General features: G+C 41.2%; 2 protein-coding genes across 2 annotated transcripts in view; one reads left to right on the forward strand and one right to left on the reverse strand.

Moving 5' to 3' along the window:
- LOC144474332 (uncharacterized) overlaps positions 1–17,642 on the forward strand; it is a 19,084-nt gene extending 1,442 nt beyond the window's left edge. The window contains exons 2-10 of the mRNA XM_078189063.1: positions 807–1,080; positions 4,181–4,377; positions 6,938–7,075; positions 7,716–8,022; positions 8,567–8,815; positions 9,442–9,673; positions 10,345–10,578; positions 11,825–12,102; positions 12,655–17,642. Coding sequence (XP_078045189.1) covers positions 979–1,080; positions 4,181–4,377; positions 6,938–7,075; positions 7,716–8,022; positions 8,567–8,815; positions 9,442–9,673; positions 10,345–10,578; positions 11,825–12,102; positions 12,655–12,942 — 2,025 coding nt within the window. The 5' untranslated portion in view covers positions 807–978 and the 3' untranslated portion in view covers positions 12,943–17,642. The remainder of the gene's footprint in view (positions 1–806; positions 1,081–4,180; positions 4,378–6,937; positions 7,076–7,715; positions 8,023–8,566; positions 8,816–9,441; positions 9,674–10,344; positions 10,579–11,824; positions 12,103–12,654) is intronic.
- LOC144474312 (phytanoyl-CoA dioxygenase, peroxisomal-like) overlaps positions 1–17,896 on the reverse strand; it is a 33,805-nt gene that overhangs the window by 8,083 nt on the left and 7,826 nt on the right. The window lies entirely within an intron of this gene.

Raw genomic sequence — 17,896 nt, forward strand, 5'->3', positions numbered from 1 at the left:
AAGTTATTAAAACAAATCATTTATTCTTACTAAATTGATGGTAATATGTTACAAATGGGGCAACATATTGTGTGACAAGGAAAGAAACGAACCTTCAGCTAGACATAACCTAAATTTACGATAGAATCTAGCTTTCGAGTTTCATTTGCGCGACCTCTTGTCAACGAACGAAGAGGAACTTAAGTATAATTCATAGGGTGTTCGACGTGTTAACATTATTCACGACAACATCGAACTTCATGGTGATCCGATTAGCGACCGGACAACTTTGTTATTACGGTAGATGTCGTAACTGTGCCGCACCACGGATTAGCGGACGTTTCTACTTTGGATTAGCTCGTCTGCTCACCCCTTCGCGGAACTACGCTACTTCGCTAGTTGTGGGAAACTGTTGCCGATGCATGGCTGGACACCGTAATTAGGTGGAACGGATAAGAGACTTTGACCACTATAAAATTCAAGAATCTAATCCAAAAATTGCTCGCCGTTTTTCTGTTATTGAGAGGATATTTTAGAGTAAATTGCGGTTTTTTTTAACTTTCTTTGAGATCCTTTTGTGTAAGAACCATGACACGTTTTGCAGTAGAATCCGATATCATTCGAATAACATTTTTTTACGAGAAATACTTTCGAGTACTTTCAATAATATTTTACTCAAGTAATATTTTCAATAACATTTTATTTAGGAGATATTTTGAATATGTTTTTATAGAGGATCATAGTTGCGACCAATGTTGATTGCACAATCAACGACGTCCCAACGCAGAATTCAATGACTTCCGATTAACAACTTAGTCGTCGGTCAGGTGTTTCAGATGCATCTGGCATGATGTCGAGGCATCGCGCGAGCAAGAGGACCGCTACAACCGGAAGAGCAACCTGAAGGCCGGTTCACGAGGATCGATCCTTCGATTACCATCGATCCGGAGCCCGTTAACTTTGATCGTCACCGGCTACAATACGCGGGAGTAAAGAGGAATGGTCCCTTGGGCCTTTGGCGTGCCTCTCATCCTCGTTTCTACATTGGGTCTTCTTCTTAACAGTTGCGTTCTACTCGTGGTCCTCGGGCTGAGCAAACAGGTGAATACCAAATGATCCGTACATTATCCCTCGAGAAAGCAGGATCAACCGGATAAGGATCTCGCGTCGCCGATCTTGGTAACACACTTCTGGAGACAAACTGATCACTGACAGTGCACGAATTATTCAAAAGGCTATCGGTCTTCGTTGACGGTTGCCGGCAATGAAAGACTGCTATGGAATTACATAGCGAAGAGCCTGCCACAGTTCCATTGCTGTTTCATTCCTTTGGTCTTGGAACTCGGAAATTACTGATAACTTATTCAACACTTTGAGGGCGAACATTTTTCAAAGTATAAAGAGCAGTGTGCGGAATTATGATTCAATTATTATGTAATGACAATTACAAAAATTATAAGATATCAATTGAATCGTCGTTACACTGCTGTGAAATTTTATAGGATTAATAATTATTAAATAAATAAAAAATGTTGCGTTTATATTTACGTATTTTACATCGATCATCTCACGGTATAAGAAACGAAATAATAATTAAGTAGAATGTAATGAATATACGGTAGAGATTAAAAACTGGAAACGGTATTTCGTAAAATCAACACTCTTAAAAACCGCTATACGAATTGTCTAATAGAAAAATTGAAGGGACACATCGTCGCATTCTTGTGAAATTAAAGAAGCCTTGGTCCCAAGATGTACTAATAAAATTGCAATATGCAAACCCAATAATTTGTAGAGGAAGCAAGCTGCTCATTGCACGAAATCGAATATAATATACCCAGAGAAATATCTCCAATTCAAAGGTCCATAAAAATTTCGCGATTACCGAACGACGGCTAAAGTTTAATGGAAAATTCGATGGAGAAGCTTTTCGTTTCGTGCTTTTTTTTTTGTAATCGGCCTTCAGAATCAATCTAAAATTCGCGTGTACCGACGGATACGTGGACTAATAAAACCGGTGATCCGTTCGCCGATCGGGATTCTCTCAAGGACGATTTCTCTACGGTCCCCCAATCGCTTCGAGGAAATTAATACCGGGTGAACGGCATTTCAGACGGACTCCGATTTTTCCGATCGCCGGATAATCCGGCCTTTTAAACGTCCGGGGGCTCTCTCCGCTTTCCGTTAGGGGAGCCACTCCTTTCGCAAGCATGACACATTTTCTCTCGGCCGGAGAAATGGAACCGGCGAAAGGCGAGTGGCCATCCTGGAAATAGCCTTGCGCTGTTACGCTTGTTGGCAGCTCGACAACGACGGCTCGACACGCGCCCGGACACGCTGTTTGCAGAGAGATTAGTTCAATACCCGGGTCTAACATGGTCGCGTAGGATTTTTCGAGGATGAATTTTCGTGGAAAATACCACATCTAACGGCGCGCTGTTACTGGAACGCGGATTTTTGTGCGAAAGAAACATTTTCTTAGCGCACGCCTAGCGAGTGCTAAATGCGACCAACATAAAAGGGTGTTTCGTCGAACTCGGTACAATGAGATATCTCGGAATGAGTTGAAGCTACGAGAAAAAATGTTTGTACGGAAGCTGTACAGTATGAAACGGTGTTTTGCGCAATATTAACAACTTTTTCATCTATGTATTGGTGGAGGATATTTTAAGGCCACCTTGATTTTTTTTTTGTACCGAGTAAAATTCTACCATTTTCGTCTAAATTAAAAATTCTGTTGTTACCTTTTATAAAATTCATGAAAATGTTGCTTTTAGATAAACTGTTCTGCCTGGCATGAAATGCATTTTAATGTACATAACGGACCGGGGCTTTTTTAAAGATTTTTATTGCTTCCGCGAAATATTCTACTTTTAAAATTCTCGGCTTTAAATGTTCATTTTAATTAAAATAATAAACCATTTATTCAATTTTATTAACTTCTTTATATCTGAAGTCCATAGAGCTTTGCAAAGAAATACAGACGAAATAATTACCAATTTGGAAAAGTTGAATTTCCGATACGATGTCGCTGAATACTTCAAACGGGGGGTCCACTCTGTGCCCCTGCGACGGATCGCAGGCTTTTCCCTATAACATCGAAGGACGCGGAACGACAGCCGCGAAACTGGGTCGAATGGAATACGTCCCAACGGTCCGCGAGACTCCTCGTCAGATTTGCTGCGCTGTTTCGCTTCGTAAACGTGATTGTATTGAGAGCACAACCACCCCTTCCTCCGAAACACTCCCCTAACGCCGGAGATAAACAGAGCGGTAGAAAGGAAACGTTCGTGCACAACCATCCCCCCTCCATTTCCCTGAAATCCGTTTACTGGCTCGACGAACGCTGTTACGCGAACCTCGTGTATTAACATCGTCGAGCAAACTTTTCAGCCCTTTCTTTCCTCTTTCGTTTTTTTTTTCTTGTTCACTGTCGGCGCTGCTCCGCGATGTATCTTGTTACGGTTAAGAACATGCACTTCCCAATCAATAATCCCCCGCCTGTTGCCAATGTTTTCCCTTCTTTCGAGCCGCTTCATCGGTCTTCGAGCAGTTTGCTGTACCAACTTTGCACTTTCGTGCAAACGGGCTGCGAAAAGTTACTTGGCCTCGATTTTTATGGACGCGAGGCTGATTGAGCAAATTATCGACGAGAACAATCGATTTGCACTTTCATCCACTCGCGTTTTAATATCCGAACGTGTTTTAACACTTTGCATACGTGAAAAATTGTTCGGAAAAATGTTTACGTTATTGAAACCTTTATCCAATAAATGGTTAGTATAAAATAAAAATAAGCCTAGGAAATGTAAATGATACCATAGTCTAGAAAAACTGTCTCGATCTTGAAAGGAGCTTCGAGTGTAAAGAACTAACACTAAATAATTATATTATGCTTTGTATCGGTTCTCGACGAACAGAGTATAATGCTAAGACGCGGGTTCCCAGAAAATTGGGTCCTTCCCGTACAAAAAAAAGGACGTTGAATCTTCGAGATTGCACGGAATATTATATACGAAAGTTGAGAAAAAGGCGAAGTTCGCGAGACGTATAAGGTGCGGGCGAAGGAGACGCGTGGCGCGGAGCAAAAATTACACGTGTCCGGCAGGAAATTATGGTCCCCGGTGGGATGTCGAAGGAGTTTCGACGTGGGCGGGGAGAAGTTTAACAAGCTAACAGCGTAATGCCGTGATGCCCGCAGACGCAGCAGCAACAAACCGCCAATACTTTGTTGCTGACACACTTGGGAGCGGTGGAGGCGGCTGTGTGCCTGATATTACTGATCTTTACTACTGGTTCCTGGCCGATCGCTGGCACCTGGTGCGTTCTACACGGCTTTCTGTTAACCGTTTTACATCCGGTGGCACTGTGGACCGTCACGGGCCTCAATTGCGACAGGTTAGTAACTAATTTTCGACACGTAAAAAGCCACGGTTTTTTTATTACTAATCTTTACTGATTCGAATTGTTTCTTGTCCAGTTCAGTTTTGTTGACATTATTTTATTAATTCTATATATTATAATTTATTGACGAATGTCGAGGTTATGTAGAGGTTAATCCTGATACCACATAAAAATAACACTGCCCTTATGCGTTCTACAACAATGTGCACAAAGCGAACATCCACAACCGAGATGCGGGAATCTCGAAGAAAGGAAACATCCGTTTTTGTTCATGGTGATAAGGAAAAATCCAGGTGTTCGGCAACTAAAAATTTCTCTAATTACACCGCAATTAGGAGACAATTGTGTTCTACACTTTAGTTCCTTCGTTCATCTTCAATGTTACATAACCTAACATAACCTAACTAAGGTTAAACTAAGGTTTAACTTAGGTTAAACATAACCTAACTACCCCTAAGTGTGTTGAACACGTGCGGCTCGATCCTCCTCATAATGCTACCGACCCCCGCAACCGGCGATCTACTCGTCGCGTTTCAGATTGAATCGAAGATCTCTCCCATCGGCTGACGGTCGAAGAGATACCAGCTGAATGCCAGGAACAGCTATCGACATCTTACATTGAAAAGCTCGGTCGGCTTTGTGTGCCGCAAGGCCACGTCTCGTCGAACGTCATCGTGGATTCTAGATCGAACCCGATTTTTCTATCGCGAACCCTGCCGGATAAGGGACCTTCGATCCAACGGTTTACCGGCTTCGCGGCCGTAGGATCGGCGACCTTTATTCCAACGGGAATTGTCCATTCTAGTCTTGAAGATTTTTTGATTCGCAAATCACACCATGTTCTTGTTCTTTTGCTATGATAGAAGACAAGTTGTGGAACTCTTAGGGTTTACGAAATTACGATTCTTTAAATGTTACATTCTAAACAATAGTACCAATAAGTTCTAATACCAGTCTTTTATATATTCTGAAGGATAATCGTATGACTACTATTCCTTAATACCAATCTTTTATACTTTCTGAATGACTATTATGTTTGAATACTGGTCTTTTTACATTCTTGAAAAAAAATTTACAACTATGTTCGGACGCCAGTCTTTCATACATCGTAAAGAATAGTTTTATATAACTTCGAAATTTCAGTGCCATACTTTTTTATGTATTCTAAAAAATAACCTTATAAGTTATAGTTTTCAGTACTAGACTTCTATACGATCCAAAGCGAAACGATACGAAGGGAACGCCGAACCTGTAGCCGTTAAATCGTCAGACACCTTCGTAGCGTGAAACCGCTCTGGAAAACGATTTTTTCCGTTAATAACTGCCTTGGTAGATCGGGATAATCACGTTCGTATGCCGCGGGGATGAAAGTCCATTCGACAGCCGCATTGAAAGTCTTCGCTCAAAATATACGTGTTGTACAAGCGCGACAGACACGTTATCGGACGTGTTCGGTGTCGACGGTGAGCGCGGAACGGGATGAAATTGCTCCCATTTCACGACCACCAGCCGGGCAATAAGAACACCGGGAATATAACAAACACTTGGACGGTATCGAGTGGCTGCGGAATCAGTCCGGATGCTCGCGGACAAAAATACTGGAGAGGACAGGCCCGACGCCATCGATGAAATACCAATTCGCGGGTTCGGATTTCAGGTCGATCAAAGGCCATATGTATATTTTATTCGACGACTCCGTGGATTTAACCCCTTGCGCTACGACTTCTTTCACGCTGCGTTGATTAGCACTTGTTCGTCCTTAACCCTCTTAGTGCCGGAGGGCCGATGTATCGGCCCGCGCTGCAGTGGCGAAAAGTGTCTATACTTATACCTTTGTTATTTATGTAATTTCCAATGAATTTAGAAAAATTGCCATCACTGTGTCATTCTCGATTTCGTCCTTAATACACTGCTTTTTGAATTATGTAAATATTGCTTTTCGTTTGGTTTATACGAGCCTTTTCCCAAACCCTAGTACTACCATAAAATTTGGCTTTTCCTTCCGGCACTAAGAGGGTTAATATTTTCCTTAATTACACCAGATTAATTTTTATTTCTTGTAATGTCTTTATTTGCTTCCATTTCTAGACTTCGATGATAGAAAAATTAAATTTGATTTCGATTCGGAAGAAATTAATAATATTCATATTTAGCAGAACTTACATGGAATCTTGATCACGAGTCTGACTCGTTATTACAGTGCAAGGGGTTAACTTTCTAACTCGTAAGAATTCGAACCCAAGCGGTGTCTACAAATCTGTTGCTACGAGCGCGAGTGGGCCGAAATTCTCGTCAGGTGTCAGTTTTGGGTGTAAATTCAGGTGTAAATTTTGTCAAAATATGGCAAGGGGTTAGACCGTCCCCCTTTGTGGTTTCGTTAGGTATAAACGAGCGTCTTCCGTCTGCCTCTTCTTTGCTCGCGAATTTATTCGCGAACGTTGGACATATAGATCGATCAGAAGCAATTAGCTGCACTCGAATCGTATACGATGGGAATTTCGGCGAGGTTAATGCTGGATGGATTCGGTTGCAGGATTATGTGATTATTGTACAGGTACTACGCCATTGCAGCGCCGTTGCACTACGCTGCCCTGGTATCCCCGCGGCGCGTTGCGGTTGGTCTGGCTGCATCCTGGACAGGGGCTCTACTGTTGTGCATGCTGCCATTTTGGGGGCTCGTCCCACCTTACAGGTGAGATTCGTCTGCTTTTTATTTGTACGGTCTAATTTTTTTATCAACGATTTTGCGCACTGCGAATCCATTTGTAAAACTCGTAATATTTTGAATAAATTGTTCTAATAAAATTTGATTTTAACTTACTTAATAAATCGCCGTAATACTTGTATACAGTTTTCTTCGAAGAATTTATTGGAAATTTATGGATCAAATTTTATTTAAGATTATATTTATAGTCAAATATTATTAATCAATTATTATATTCATTATATTCATAGTAATCAATTATTATATTATAAAGCAAGTACAATAATTGATCCAAAACATTTTTACTTTGTACGAAGATCTGCTGTTTTCGTGTTACCCAGTAATTTATTATTTGTGTACTAATAATCTTCGTTCAATTACCTCGTAATTTTAAATCGATTACGTCTTAATTAATGTAATTTGATTAAGTAGTATTTTGTAATTGTACTCGAATAGTGATGACGAATTGCATTTAATTGAATAAAGACTCGAATTACAAAATTACAGATCGAATTACAATGTACTTGAATCACTTCGTAATTATAATACCTGAAATGATACATTTTGTAATTTTGCAGAACGATGTTTATCGGCGATAATGGGATCCATACGTGTTTGTTTTTCGCAGATACAGTCCAGGGCTGGGCTGCTGCGCGCCGGATTTCGGTAACGACTCGTGGGGTCTAGCCGCGGTGGTTTACGGCGCGGTTTACGCGATCCTTGGCCTGGCTTTGCCGGTGGTGCTCGTCACCGTCTGTAATTTGCGTGTGCTCGGCATAGCGCGTTATCACCGTCACCGCATCGCCAGCGCAATTTACGAAGTCACCCTGAGCGCCCAAGTGACCATCACCCATCAACGGAATCCGTTTTTCGTACCGACTGTCACGGCACCGTCCGCCATCAGCCCGCCCCGTTTCCACAGCGCGGCCTGCACGGTTCGTATTCAGATCCTAACCCCTTTCGGTTCAGCCCTCTCACCTCGCCGTAATATCTGTTTGCTCCGTATAATACATCGTTCGCGTGATACTAACCGAGCGAAGCCACTTCTCGTCGTACGTAATTCGGTCGGCTACGCGGATATTGCTGCGGACAGCTCGCCAGAGATTTGGCGAACCGACCGGTTTCCTGGCCGTTTTATCTCGAGGCGTCGCGGACACTGATGAGCGAGATGACACGAGATCCAAAAATCACTGTCAGGCGTAATTCGAAATTGTCCGGATAAAACATTTCAATGTTTGTGTTCCGATAGCTGTTCGTTAATTTTTGGTGATTTCGTTGTTAATCAATTTCCAAAGACTTCGTTATTCGTTCATTTCTGGTGACTTTGTTGTTCATTAACTTCTGTATAATGGATAATAAACGCGTCGCGCTCAGATCGTATGCGTAGCATATTTTCTTCGATTTCAGTCACCGTAATCTTGCGTTCCGTAAGAGGGAACGTTTCCTTGCGGGGATGCAGCAGAAACACTGAATTTCCAGGTGATGCAACTGGTCGGTCCTCTGTACCTGCTTTATTTCCCGTATTGCGGCCTGATCCTCTGGGAGGTCTGCAGCGTCGGCAATCAACCCCACCTGCACGACAATCCGGAGCTGGCTTCGCTGGCCTCTCTTCTGCTCGCCTGTTCCCCGCCTATCAACGGTCTCCTTTACGGCCTGAAGTCGCAGACGCTTCGACGATCCGTGCAGAACTATTGGCGGAAAAAGGCGACCAAGTCGGAGCTCCAGCAAGTAATGATCCCGATCTCGGTACAATTATATCGAACCTGTCCGCCCGTATATTCCGACCTCTTATTTCTAAACGATCTCGCTTCGTCGGTTCTTAAGCGAGCCTTGAAATTGGCAATCGAGGGTGCATCGACCCAACGAACTCATTTCACGTTCGTTTTCATTGAATCGACTAATACAAATAAATTTTAGAAATTGTAGATTTACAAGATCGATTTACAAGATAGAATGAATAAAAGTTTAAATGTTTGTCTTTGATCTAAAAAAAAACATCACTGCATTTTTTCTCGCAAAGTTACGGCCTTTTAAAGTAACTTTTGTCAATCTGAAATTTCAATCCCTTGGCAAGGAGTAGTTGTTCGAAGCTATTTTCAACACGACAAACATGACTTTGCACTTAAATAATTATTGCAATGTGATCTCAAGTTTCAATTTAAAACGATAATGATCATCTGACGATGATTTTTCGCCGAGTTATCGTCGGTTGAAGTTGGCCAACTTGTATCCAAAATTTTTCCGCGTTATAATAAAGTTATAATAGAAAGTTTTATAATTAAAATAAAATTAGAATAGAAAGTTCAAAGCACGTTCTAAGGCAGATTTAAAGATAAATGGTTCGGTACATGCAGGAAATTCAAGCAAGGACACCGAGCGCAGCAGGTTCGAGAAGACCGTCCGGAAGTGGAACTGGTTCCTTTTTCCCTTTCCCGCCGCTGCAACGAAGGCTCAGCGAAGCCTTGTTGGCGTTAGGCTCCTGTCGCACCGGCAACAGTTTCGACAGCAACAGCCTCGGTTTCCATCGAACCAGGCTGCAACCCGCTGCATCCTGCAACACGCTTCGCGTGCCCACTTCTGAATCAGGTTAGCAGTTAAAATCCTAATTAAGAAGTTGTTTGATCATCCGACTATATCGGAGAACTCGTTCTGGAGATGTCGCATCCCTTTTCGTTCGAATATTCTCTTCCATTCTTTACGTTTATCAATAAGTAATTAATTAAAGATCATTGTACCAGGTTAAATGAGATTATATATTTTACATAACAATAAAAGTACGGTGAATTTTCTTTCTATCGCTACATCCACCTTGTCTTTTAACCCTTTCCACTCAAATGGTGACTCTGAAGCACCACTAATATTGTTACTGAACGTTCCGAAATAATTTTTATATTACGAAAGATTAGATTTGAAAAATTATTGAAAATATAACTGCTGTCGCACGAGTTACAGGATTAAATTTCGTATGAATAAAATACATTTTGTAATATAAAATCGGGATGATATATGTCGGAAAAGTTATTTTAGAATTACAGTTAAAATGGCTTCGAGTGCAAAGGGTTAATAATCGGTAACGTAAAGTTCGATCAAAAGCTATCGAATGTAACGTCCATCGAAAGTTCAACGATTCTGACGGAAACTCGGTCATTTTTCACCACTGCGAGACAGCGCGCCGTCTCGCTGTTGGAATTTCCACGGGGCCGTTTGATCATAGACATTTCATTATCGCCGACACGATCCAATTATTGTGTGCATAGGCGAAAGCAGCAAGCTCGTGAGGTCGAGCGCGAGCGCAGCCAGCTTGATGGGTCCTCATTACCGAAGCGACTTCATCGGGGCGGACGTGAGCGCCGGCTGCTCTATAGCGATGAACGAGACGCCAAGAAGAAGCCCGAGGATCCTCATAACGCGGGCCTGCAGCGAGGAAAGTCAAGACGGAGGAAGCCCGTTGCTGAGGAAGCCGTTCGTCTCGAGTGCGCTGCCGTGCGACAGTAAATATATATATAGATCTTTCCGAATCGCGACGCGAACCGCTGCCCAGCAATTGCTTCGAACGAACGGCCGAATATAATTGCGCGTTGAAATTTAGAGTGTCGTTGAAAAGGGGAAGCTCCGTTTTCACAATTATGAACACTCTACCGACCGGCCGTCGATTAATCGACGTTTTGTTCTCAGCGCATACCGACCGGCCGTCGATTATTCGACTTTTTGCTCCACAGCGCTTACCGACCGGTTGTCGATTAATCGACTTTCGATCTTTCTGTTAGACTTGGTTAGGTTAGACTGACAAGTAGCAAGCAGCAAGCATTTTTTTTTATTAAAGTAAAAGATTTTATTAAATTTGGTTACCCTGCAATAACACGAAGCGTAAAATTTTGCCAGAGCTTAAGAAAAGCGCATATATTCCCGCGCGTCGATCTAGGCCGAAACCGAGCCGGTGTCTCGGACGATCTGCGGCTGAACGGGCGGTGAAAAGGGCATAGTATGTTCGAACCGCTACCGGTCGGTAAAGTGTTAACAGCGACTATTGACAGCAGTTATTGGTAGAAATTGTGAACAGAAATTGTGAACAGGTATTCCGAACAGGAATTATTTCTTCGACACATTTTCCAACCTGCTTCTCCAAGAGCCGCTAGGAAATTGAAACTTAGATGAAATATAATTGCTAAAACTACACGGCCCCGAGACCCCACTGCGACAGGGTTAATTAACCCTTAGTAGCCTGATTTACGAAAGTGATTTTTTTTAATATTGCTTGTTTTTTAATGTTTGCTTGAGGGTCTAGATGAAGGGAAAAATAGCTAAAAAAAATCACAATATTTATTTTACATATTTATTTAGAAAAAAAACCAGGTATCAATTTTGATACTTCAGGCATTAAGGCCATAAAGAAATCAGATATACCTATGCACTCGCAAAAAATAATTATATCATAGCGAAAATAATATATTCACTTACCTCAAAAGTATTTATATTCTATCTCATAAAATGTGTTTACTTGTTCACTTTGCCGCGCAAGTAATATGTCATAGATTAAATAAAACAATAATGACATTAGATTTTTTTTTAATTTCGTTGGAAAGAATATTATACAACAGTAAAATACGTACAGCCAACCTATAAAAAAAACTAATAGTAATGTGAACATTCGGTTTAAAAGATTGGTATTAAAATTGAAACTCTAGGTTATTAAGGGTTAATGAGAACTCTCGCTTTCTCTCTGTCTGTTTCAAAAAGAACGAAGATGGCGGCACTGTAGCACCGGAAGCGACAGCAGCACAGGAAGCAGCGAGGCGAGCGTGTGGACGACGGGCGTCGCGCAGAAGCTCGCGAAAGCGAACGCGAAAACCGCGTCCGACATTTGGCAATCGTCGCGGCGATTTGGTCGCAAGAACTTCGAGGAAGGGGCGCTTTTGGTCGGCGTACGACCGAGCAATAATAGCGAAAGTAGTGACACCACCGACACGACCGTTACCACCACCACGACCATGACGATACCTAAGGCTGGAACGATGGTAACGAAATTTTTTCCTTATTACAGGTTGCTCAAAATAAAGCTCTAACATCTGTAAGATCTACCACTTAATTACATCTCGGAAATGAAAAATGCAACGTCCCTTCAGCGTCCCCATTAAGAGATTTCATCTCCATTTAGTAACCATTGCATCCTCGATCGCTAAAAACTTCGTATAACCTTTACTACAAGAAAACGAACTTGGAATTGTTTCAAATTATCTTCAGAAAGTATTAACGCACTTTTATAACGATATAACTTTTTTAAACTGTAGTATATGACTTCAATATGTTTGGAGATGAAAGAGAGATTAGGTTTTTTCTTTTAAACATAAAGCGAGTCTAGAGGTCACATACAGAGCTATAAACCATTATAAACCCGATTTAATTTAAAGAAAAATAAAATAAGAATTTCTAATATTTCTAATATAGAAATATTGTTCGCGTCGCTGTATTTATAAAGAAAATATTTGAAATACTATTTTAAATATTAGATTCTTTGCAATTCAAATGACTACATTAGAAACATTTTTCTGTGGTGTCGTATCGCGCAGGAGAACGGCGGCTGTCGGGAGCAGGCGAAGGAGGAACCGGAGGACTGCAAAGGCGACGGCGAGCGAAGCGAGAGCGGCCACAGCTGGAGCAGCGTCGACGACGTTGATGCGAAGGAAATCGCGGAAAGGGACGTCGCGAAGGAGAATCTCGAGAAGATCGAGGCCGACAAAGGGGAGCATAGGTGCAAGCAATTAAGGCGGAAATCGAAAACGATTCGCAAGCCGGACGTTTCACAGGATTGCAAAGAGATCGCGCAGCGCAGGCCTCTTCTCGCCTCGTCCTCTTAAAGTCCCGATCGATCGATCAGTCTGGTCGTCCTCAGACCGGTGCGCGTCCGATTCCAGTTTTCAGTTGATCAGTTTCTATCCCGATTTTTCTCCGCTGCCAACGATCCTCTGCGGGTTGCGTTACACCGCGACTAGTTTTATCGACAACGATTCCACGTCGAACCTATCGCGTTCGAAACGATCCGGTTTCTTATTTCATAGTTCTACGGTCTCGCGTCGAGTACTGAGATAAATTATATTCGACGTACAAAGTATTCGCTGACATAACCTGACATAACCTTCAAGACGGAACAACTTTTTTATAATTGAGCCAAGCGATCCGAATTTGTTTGGGATGTTGAAGGGAGTAGTTTACTGCACAGTTGTTAAAAGCTTGTTTGAACTCAATTTGTTGACATAGCAAAAAAATTAAAAAATTATGAATATAAACATTATAAAATTTAAAAATGCATTTTGCAGATCTAGATTAGATTGACCGTCATTTTAACAAACATGCAGCCGCTGTTCATTCACTGGACAGTTCGCGTACCGTAAAAGAACGAATCGATAAACGAATAAGAAACTCGAAAGTCTCTGGAAGCTGAAAGGCGACGCAACCCGCGCAGGATTCGGTTGAACAGACAAGGACCGGAAGTGAACAGAGCCGTTTCGAGTGTGCCACAGTCCAGAAGGAACTATTATTTTTTTAAGGATCCGATCTCGTTGTTCACCGAACGTCCGTCGAGCTCGAGGAAGAAAGAGAATGGTCCCGACGTGTCCCATTTATGCTCGATATCGCTTATAATGTATCGACATATCCTGAAATTATATTTTTATACTTCCAATCAGCCAGAAAGAAAGAAAGAGAGAAAGGAGCGTTACGTGATGGCCGTCTGCCACAAGAGGTTAGTGACCTTAGTCGTGACGGTCGACGCATTCGGGACAATTCGATCGATATTCTTTAATCATTCTAACGAGTATTCACCGATGAAACGAGTATTCGTCGATGGAAAGTCTATATTGATCATTGTGTCTCCTGAATTTGATGTAAATTGCGGGATATAGAGAGAACATAGATATTTCTCTGAATTAGTTTTCTGCTAAACCTTGATGCATTAAGAAACACATCGGTAGAAGAGTTGGGTTTTCAAATTTTATTCGGATCACAAATACGAGATAAAGACTAACGAATCAAATTTGATTCGACATCATCGAATAAATATCTGATCGAATAAAAATTGATTTCAATATCAATTTATACGTATAAGAATTTCTTCGAATAATTTATCCGAATAATTTGAGTAATAATATTGTTATTCGAATAAAAAATTCAACTGTAAAGAATTCATTCGAATAATAAATTACTTCGGATAAATATTTATTAAAAATAATTCGAATGTTGTCCAACTGTGTCCTGTGGTTGAAAGAAAGAACGCCGAACTCTTCATCAGACTAGTGTTTTAAATTTCAGAAAATATTGAAATCCCATTCCTTGGAATACAATGATCGCGTAGACTTCAATTTTTCCAGAGAAGCCAGAGAAATTATAAAAAGCCAAAAGAATTATGCGACGGCCGCCGCAACCTGTGGCGTCCCGATCCCGGACGCGTCGACGCGGCACGGCCGGGTTAATCTCGTCGCAAAAAGGAACAAAGTTGCCCTCCCCCACCTCGAGACCGCGAGGAAAGTTGATAGTCCAATCATCCTTGTAGAAGCGCCGGTGTGTCCGGAGGAAAGTTAGCGACGGCGCTCGTTGGAATAATTTTCTTTGTTACCTTACCCGCTGACATTCGCGACGGAACTTCGCGGGAAAAGAAACATCGCGCGACAAGTAAAACGAACACCCGAGAAAGTTCTTTCTGCAGCGGAACCCGACGGCAAACAGCTGTTGCCCTGTACAGACGCTCGAACCTACGGCGAAATATTTTTGCGATCAATGTGGACGCTTCGGGCGCGTCGACTCGTCACAGACAATATCGTATTTCGAGTTTTCGTCGACGTTTTATTCGAACTGTTTGCTGAGACAATGGGAGAAAGGAGAGTCGGCCCTCTTTTTAATGTTTTGGTTTATTCAATCGATTCTAAGTAAAATTTTCTTTGAAATGGTCGGAGGTTTCTATTCGAAGGATCTGTTAGCACCGAAGAATTTATTCGAAATGTCCTTCGGACATAATTTTATTAAATATATTATTCAAATATTACCCAACTCTGCTCAACCTATTTTTTAGGGTATTTAAATACTAGATAGTCAAACAGCAATATATTTATTCCGGGTCGAAATGGACCCAAAAAGACCCGCCACCGTCTAATCGTTAAGGAATCCTACTTTTCAAAGACTGCGAACCAAATTTTTGAGCACACGATTCGCTGCAATAATCTATCTAGACACGTTCGAAGTTTCTGTTTGACTTTAACATTGATATACGAGAGCAAATATTTGATCGGCATGGTTAAAGACGATTTTATAAGCAACAGAGCAGGGCAGAGAGGGAGAAGATTTTTGAAATAGTAAATGTATTATAAATATTTGTATCTTCTCATGTAATACAGGATGACAAATAAACTTCTTTCGAAATGGTAATTACATACGAACATTACGTGATTAAATATATTTGAAAATGCTATTTCCATATGTACTACTAACGCAAAGAAAATTTATTTGCCAAATTCTGTACTACAATAGAAGATACGAACTACTTCAAAAAATCTATTTCCCCCCCAGCCCTGCAGCAGGGTTACAAAAGAGCCGGTTTCTGCACGTGGGCGAGTACGATAATGAATTTTCCGCTTGAAAATCGCCGAAAGGGAATTTTTTTCGACGCCTCCGTGTGGTACGTTCACTGTCAACCATCATACTGATATCGCAAAGACCATTGTTCGCACCGTGGCCCAATTCGAGATCGTACAAAAAAACATGCTCTCATCTTTTCGACCAACGGTATGATATGATATTCTTGGAAAACCTGCAACTATCCGAAATATTATCAAAAAGCAGAGGAATTAAATTGCGCGATCTTGAAACTAACAGAGAAAACTTCGAATCTTTTCTCAATTAATCTCGAATCGATCGGCAAACATTTGATACTCCCCGTTTCATTGTATAATTGATACTATGATAACATAACGTAGAATTTCTCCAACACTGTTTAGCGAAAGAATTTCGGAACTTCGAAAGATCATCCACTATTTTCTTGCGAATATCCTTTCGCGTTCTCCAGTTTTACCGTTGCTATTACACAATTTCTGACAGCATCAACAATTCCGTTTGTCGAACGCTCTCATTCCAAGGTCCGTCTGTGTTATTTCATTCCGCCCATTACGGCGTTCATAATATTTAATTAAAGGTCTGGGCGGCTACTGCGATGCGCCAACATGTCGAATAACGCCGAACAAATATTGAAAATTGATTCATCGATGTGTGCGATCGCTCAAGTTCAACGAACGATTGCTATTCAGTCGTTCGGAGAGTCGTGGAGCGGTTTAATCAGTCTTATTTAAACCATGTGAGTTTTATTTAAACCGCCAGTGTTTTTAAGAAACACTTTCGAAGTTGAACTTCTGACGGAAACAGATAAACGAAATTTCTCTGATGCAAAGATTTTTCATTCGGACAGAATTGAAAGAATAGACACTGATAAAAATTGCACTGCAAAATAAATAAATATTGAGAAGTTTTAGCAATTATTAAATACTATTGAACGAATAGCATTGCACTTGTACAACGTCATTATTGCATTCGCAACAGTTAAAAGCTTTGCACACATTCATAATTTAATCGAACATACGAGGAGTGAATAAACGATTAAAAATAACATACTTCCATGGACCGTTAATCGCGTAGAGCCCAAAAAATCTGTTTCTTCATCAAGAATATCAATTTTTCCGTATATTTGTAAATGCCGCTTTTGTCCGGCTTCCAAACTGTGTGACGGTTTCTATCATATTTTGTCAAGTTCCGTCAATTTCGTTCAAAGCGTTATGCTATTATCGAGTCATATCAATTACATTCTATTCAAACATTATATTTTTGTTTAGGTACATCAATTTGATTTTACAGTAACATTATGCTTTTCTCTAGTTTCAACAACATCATTTGGATTGTTGTCAAGTTTCGTTCATTTCATTACAACATTACGCTTTTGACGAGTTCCGACCGTTTCATTAAATTATTGCGTATTCGTCGAGTTTCTTTAATGTTATTATATATTACAAAGAAACATAAAACCATGCGGAAAGGTTCGAGCGTGTTTCGCACACGAGCGAGTCAACATTGAACAGAGCACGTCGAAATTTGGTGACAGGTTCGCGAACTTAGAGGACTCGTGATTGTTCGCCTGGGAAATTGGCGTAATTGACCTGCAGATCGATCAACGGTTAGATTATTGTTGATCGGAAAACCGGTAATCGATATTAAACGATGGTCACATGGTCTGCCGAATAAACGAAATGTGATCGAAGAGAGCGAGGACGTTGGTGTTTACCAAAGAGAAGTTTGTACAGTTCGTCCATGAGCTCTGATCGACTACCGCGTTTGCATCGACGCGATAATAATTTGCAATTTAACGGTAGCAAAAGCGTCCTCGAAACGTTTAACCAAACGTTAATCTTCGTGGTTGTTGGAATTGATGTTTTCAGATTTTGTAGAACGCGAGAGTATGCGTGCGTACGCGATCGTGTCCGATCGTATGTATGTATCCGTATGTGTGTGTCGTCGAAATGTGCAAGTGTTGGATAATACGCGATAAACAAAGTGCCGTTTTTTCTCGAACAGAAGATTCGTCGAGGAGAGATCATTTTTCCAGGATCACATTATTTCGGCCGAATCGTTTTCGTTCTATTAGCGAGCGTCTTTCCTCCTCGGAACGCGCCAGTAGGAGATTCATTAAGGAAACATTGTCCATGAATAATTTACGAGGCTCACCTGTATACACCTCGTTGTTTGAAGACGGTAAAGGGGCGAGAATGCTGTTTACCT

Source organism: Augochlora pura, chromosome 8 (genome assembly GCF_028453695.1).
Source record: "Augochlora pura isolate Apur16 chromosome 8, APUR_v2.2.1, whole genome shotgun sequence".
NCBI classification, from domain to species: Eukaryota; Metazoa; Arthropoda; class Insecta; order Hymenoptera; family Halictidae; genus Augochlora; species Augochlora pura.